This window comes from Merops nubicus, unplaced genomic scaffold (genome assembly GCF_000691845.1).
Source record: "Merops nubicus isolate BGI_N331 unplaced genomic scaffold, ASM69184v1 scaffold26661, whole genome shotgun sequence".
Lineage (NCBI taxonomy): Eukaryota > Metazoa > Chordata > Aves > Coraciiformes > Meropidae > Merops > Merops nubicus.
The window spans coordinates 7,284-13,672 of record NW_008586633.1 but is presented as its reverse complement, the minus strand read 5'-3'; the positions used below and the strand labels follow the sequence as shown (position 1 = coordinate 13,672).

Here is a 6,389-nt window from a genome sequence, read left to right as displayed (position 1 = left end):
GCGGGTTGAGTAAAAATACTGAAACTGTAAGTAGAATAATGTTTCCCATGTGCGGACACGTCGGCGGTGTTCTTGGGTTCGTCTGTCCAAAAAGTTCGAGCCGCGAACGGAAAACGAGTTTGAAGTGGGGGTACTAGGTCGGGAGCGTGGGGAGCCGCTGAGGGAGGAGAAGTGAATGTGCCGTCCTTTAATGCGCAGGAGTTAGACCGGCCGGGGAAACCGTGTGAGATACGCGTCCCTGCTTCTCGGAATTACAAAATACAAACTTAAGTCTAAAATACAGAAGCCAAGAAAAACAATCATTTATTAAGGGCTTTTGTGAGGTTGTATGTTCCCGGCACCTTCACTTTAAAAAAAAAAAAAAAACAAAACAAAACAAAAAAAAAAAAAAAAACCAACCAACTTCTTAAAGATTGAGTTGTCCAACACGTTGTTCTGCTGCAGATGTTCATTGTCTAAATTTCGTTTGCATCTAGCACAGCTTAACTTCAGTGTGGAAACACGTATTGAAATATGTTGCTGTTCTCAAAAGCCTTTTCGGTTCTTAAATTTAACATTGCCAGGGTGTGCCTGATAAATTACACGTTTACTTTTAATCTGGAAAGGCTTTACAAATCAATAAAATCTTCAAAAGTTTGGCTTCAATTAAACATTTGTGTGTTTTCCTCTGTCTCTGGTGGCCCAAGTGTAGGGGTTTGTGGAAGAGAAGGAAAATTGCAGCATGGTGGTGAAGGGTCTCTCTGTTTGGGATATTTGGAAGGCAGGAAAATACAATTCCAGATGACTTAGTGCCGAGCATACTGAATGCATAGCATTGTGAGTTCTTGTATAGGCAGAAGTAGGTAGCAGAAAGTTAAGTCATATTCTCAGTTGTGCTTTATGCTCACTTGTTGCTTTGACTTAAATATATGGAAATTGATAGCAGTGTTTTGAAAATAGAAATTTCTTACTTTTCCAGCTGTTAGGTACACAGTGACTGATGAGAAGGTAAAAGCCCTCAGCTCCCTGTGGGACTACTTAACAGGACATGTGTTGGAGCAAAGAGAGCAAAGATGTACTGGGGATGGTTGCTAAAGGATTTTGGCATCCCCATTATCACAAGTTCCCTCATGGTGCTGGGAATTACACACTCCCAAAGGAAAACTGCATGTTGACTCCAAATGCCTTAGCCTGGATGTTGTCCGTGGGAAGCTGCTGAGAGGTATGGCCCTGAGTCCTTGCCTGTACCACTCTGTGGTGTGGATGGAGGGTACAGTGGAGGTGGCAGGGTACAGTGGAGGTGTGCCTCACCATAAGGCGCGTCAAGGCTTAGTGGCTTATCACGTGGCATTGTCCTTCTGGTGGCACATTTACTACAGGAACCATACAGACCCTGGTAGACCCTAGGGATGTGACCCAGGGTGGAGATCCCCTGCTCCAACCTGGAAGGATGCTCAACAGTGATTCTTGACCTCTGCAGGAAACCACACAAGCAGCTGTGGAAACCCTAGAGTATGGTGGTGGACAGGAAGATTACCTAGGAGAGCAAAATCGTGGTGCTCACTGCTGACACCATCTTCTTCCTCCCTTCTCGGGGCAGAGAGAACAAAAGCCATCCAAATAGCTGAAGGAGGCAACTGAATTGTCCTCCACATGATTGTGGTTCTTGACATTGTCTCGCTGCCTTTGAGTAATCTAGCAAACACTGGCTTGGCCGTCACATTGGTGGGAAAGTACAGCCATATTGCCCCTGCACTGCCAACAGGTTTCTCTTTCTAGTGGTACATGATGGTGATGCGATAGGGATCTTCCAGTTTGCTTTAAAAGAAATAAAACTTTTTTCCCAGTGGCATCAAGAGCCTGGGATAAGGAGGTTCCTAACCAAGGCAATGATAAACACACAACATGCCAGAGAAGGGCTCTTCAGGTCCTTTTTTCAATATTTCCATCTGGAGACCATACTTCACAGCTAGTGGCTAGTCCTCTATATAGGATTGGAACAAAGTTGTTCTGTAGAGCAAGCTGTAGAGCTGTCAGGAAGCAGTGTCAGATACCCTGGACATGGCTATTGCTGTCCTGTTACTATAATATACAACCAACCTTAATTTTTCCAACTGCTAAAAAAGGATTGTGTTTTCTGAGTTACTGGCTACAAAGCAGGACGAAAACAAAAAAAAAAAAAAACAGAGTATGACTGAAAAACATTACCTGAAAATGTTACTGCCAGAAGAGAATGAACTTTAATTTATTACATTATTATTTATATTAACTTTCAAGTGGCTGGTGAGTTATACTCGTTCCCTGGCAAATAATAATGTTACAGCCTCCATTGCCTTACCACTAGCTTGTCAGAGGCAAAATTTTACTTTTGTAATGCTAAGTTTACTGTAATAATTTTAAGAGAAGGAAGTCATTACGAACAGTGGAAGAGATCCTGTATAACTTCTGCTGATTGAGTGCATTGTCCATGCCTTTAGCCAAGAGAACTGGTGTAGCACCATTACCTTTAGCAGAGTCATGACAGTTTACAGCTGGCTGAGTTGTGGCTGATAAACTCCTAAGTCTGGCATATAATTTTCTTCATGGAAAGAAACGTATTTTTCCTTTGATAGACCAGTATCATAACTCTGCTTGGAAAAGACTTACAGAAACGTTCATTTTGTTATACATTACATGGTGTTCTTAAATGATATGAATATGACTCTCTCAGGCAGCCATCAGCCAGTCTGGTGAGTATTACTAGTTGAGCTATTGTTAACAAATACTTTTCTAGCCAAATATAATTGTTTATTTTACAGTGGAAGGCACTTGCAAATTCATGTGGACACAGTGGCATTTTGTTACAAGCCAATACAGTGAGAGACTGTGATAGTTTACGTGATAACAGTATGCAGATTTTAACTGAATTACAGTTAGATTGAACCTTAGCTGAGGTGAAGTTATTCTGTTGAAGAGCTTCACTGTCACAGTTCTTCAGAAAAGAGGTCAACAACTTAAAGGCCTAGTTCTGCTCCTGGGAAATTAATGAGGTGGTTGCTGTCATCTTCAGAGTAAAAAAGACTGAGGTCACCAAGCAACAACTGTGTTTCTTGGGTAATATGTCTCTCCAGCAGGTGTTTTCAACAAAGTATTTTGGACCTGAGACTGGGGAAATAATAATGATACTGGGTAAATAGTAAGCTAATTTCTCAGAAATTAATTTTAAAACATCATGAAAGTAATAAAGAATTCAAGTGAATTCGTTGTAGGCTTTCGTCAGTTTACTACATTTCTGAAGGAGGGAGCAAGGAAAAGGGAGGGTGGGAAAACAGGAATCACTCTTTAAATCCATTTACATTCATCTAGGATCTGATTTGTTCCTACGCTCTTCTTTTTTTCCAGAAGGCACTTGAAAATGTGTCTCCCACTTTTCAAGTGCCCCAAACAGAGTGCTGGAACAGCAGTGGCTCACATGTTCTTGTGATCTTAAGAAACCTGTATATAGAATCAGAATGGTTCAGTTTGGAAGGGACTTTAAAAATCATCTAGTTCCAGCTCCCCTTCCCTTGATACCCATCCTTTTCAAAGTGTCTTTCTTGTGTGTGGGAAATGCTTGTGACTCTTGAGTAAATAAATGGTACAGGTAGCTGTAGCTCTTAAAGAATTCTTTAAACTAAGCTGTTTAGTTTTAGGCCAATAGAAAGTGTCCCAGCCAGCAAAACCTTTTGCTTTCTTCTTTTTTCCCAAGGAAAAAAAAAAAAAAATTGGTTCAGATGGAACCAGTTCTGTCCTCATTCATATCCTGCTTTGGTTACCAAGCTGAAAAATTCACTATCCTCAGTAGATACATTTGCAGTATGAACATTGTTTCTCATTGGAGTATGCAGCAATCAAACTATCATTTCTGGTAAAACAGTAAGTACTTCTGACATCTTCTTATATTTTTACAAAGCTTTGGAGATATCTTCCAATATTTATATATGGTAAAGGAAAAAAGACAGCTGCAGAAGTGCAACTTCTCAACGTCCATGGAAAAACATTGCAGTTAATCTAAATCGTATCTTAAAAGAAAAACAGAAGTAAATCAATAACAATTGAAATTGGTGTATTTTTTATTAAAAATAAACAAACAAACAAGCCCACCACCAAACAGTAAAGTATGTATGTATGCAAAGTAAAAATAAAGTGAACTATAAAGAAAAGCAATACTTACAAATACATGAATTGCAGTATTTATTTTTAAAAGGGTAGCAAAAATCAAACTAATCTTAATGGGAGGTAGGATTCATTGTATGATTAAATGGCGTTCAGAGCATCTCTGTAATTGTAAATAACATGATTCTGTACCATTAAGGGTAGTGAGTTACTTCAGGCTTTGGCAGCATGCACACTGACATCAAGACTTGACACCAACTTTCTCAGGGTCTTTGCTACCTTAGGTCTGCATAGAGAATGGGGAGAAGCTAGCAAGCAGTGAGTTTGCCCTGCTGCTGCTCAGGGAGCAATGGCTGGATGACGTTTGGTAGTGCCACATACAGCTGGGCCTTTCTGAGAAGGAGTAGGACAGTTGTGCACACTGAGGCTTGCTGGAGCCATTTTTCTTCTGCATTTTTTTCAGCCTGGAAATTTTGTAGGGGGAAACATCTACAAGCAGTCCTCCACGTTGCCCTTGTACTTCTGCAGCAAAGCATGACTGATGGCTTGTCCATAGCTACCTTGATAAGCATGCACCTTGGTGTTCCATCTTCGTCAGCATCTCTCTCGTCCTCTGGCTCTATGTTGCAGCTTGAGCATATGTGTGGGCTCTGGGTGACCTGGGATTTATGTTGCATTTGTTGGTTTTATTTTTCAGAGCCTGCTTGCGAGCCACTCATCCAAATTAATATGCAAGGCTTGTTGCTGGAGCTGGGGATATACACAGCCTGCCCAGAGGAGTGCTTGGAGGAACGTGGCTTGATCTCCCTCTTGTGGAAAATTACTGGAACTAAATTCTTGTGATTACTGGAGAAGTCCAGCATAGGTGAACAAATGATGGCAGCAGTTACCATGCCACCCGGCACTCTTGTTGGTCCTCAAGGAAATGAAGAGATGGACTCTTTGATTGTACTGCATTATAATTACACAGGAAAGCTTATTCTAAGGGAGAAGGCAACTGATAATCTAGACTTGTCCACTATTGCATTTCTGATCCTATGTAGTTTCATAGTCCTGGAAAACTTGATGGTGTTGATTGCCATATGGAAAAACAACAAATTTCACAACCGCATGTACTTTTTTATTGGCAATCTAGCTCTCTGTGATCTTTTAGCCGGGATTGTTTACAAAGTGAACATTCTTATGTCTGGGAAGAAAACTCTGAGCTTGTCCTCCACAATCTGGTTCATTAGGGAAGGCAGCATGTTTGTTGCCCTGGGAGCCTCCACTTTCAGCTTACTTGCTATAGCTATTGAGCGGCATTTGACCATGATTAAAATGAGGCCTTACGATGCGAATAAAAAATACAGAGTCTTCCTTCTTATAGGTACATGCTGGCTTATTTCCGTTTCCTTGGGTGCCTTACCCATCCTTGGCTGGAACTGTATAAACAACTTACCAGATTGCTCAACAATTTTACCCCTATACTCCAAGAAGTATGTTGTGTTTTGCATTAGTATCTTCATAGCCATTTTAGTTGCCATTGTCATCCTTTATGCCCGTATCTACATCCTGGTAAAGTCCAGCAGTCGTAATGTCACTAACCACAGTAACTCTGAGCGGTCCATGGCACTCCTTAGGACTGTTGTGATTGTTGTTAGTGTCTTCATTGCCTGTTGGTCTCCACTGTTCATCCTGTTCCTCATTGATGTGGCCTGCCAAGTCAAGGAGTGCTCTATCTTGTACAAAGCCAACTGGTTTATTGCGCTGGCAGTCATCAACTCTGCAATGAACCCCGTCATCTACACTCTGGCTAGTAAGGAAATGCGTCGGGCTTTCTTTCGCCTTGTTTGTGGCTGTCTGGTGAAATCCCAGGTAGCCAGATCTTTGCCTATTCAACCCACACCAGATCCCAGTCGAAGTAAGTCCAGCAGCAGCAATCCCCAGAAGCCAAAGGAAGATTTCCCACCAATTAACGTTCCCTCACTTATTGCTGAGAAAAATGAATCTTCTTTTCAGAACGGAAGCTTCTGTAAGTAAAGGACTCCTCAAGACAAGTACCTTTCTGTGGCCTTTTGAAAGTGTAGTTTAACTATTCATGCACTTAAGTCACAGGGAAAAACACTAACCACTCATTTGAGGACTTATTTATCAACAATCGTTTGCTTTGGATGTTCATTCAGAACACACACAGAAAAAGCTTTCATGCTGCTCAACAGCCAAAATGGGGTCCATCTAATGACATTGTGCACCATGATGGCATTGCGTGATGAGGCAGCATTTGGCACTGCTTGATC

At 41.4% G+C, this 6,389-nt stretch overlaps 1 protein-coding gene across 1 annotated transcript; it reads left to right on the top strand.

The window, feature by feature from the left end:
* The first annotated feature begins 4,986 nt into the window (after positions 1 to 4,986).
* Positions 4,987 to 6,132, top strand: S1PR3 (sphingosine-1-phosphate receptor 3). Its single transcript, XM_008948721.1, has one exon. It carries the CDS (start codon positions 4,987 to 4,989, stop codon positions 6,130 to 6,132), a length of 1,146 nt encoding a protein of 381 aa, XP_008946969.1.
* The last annotated feature ends 257 nt before the right edge of the window (positions 6,133 to 6,389 follow it).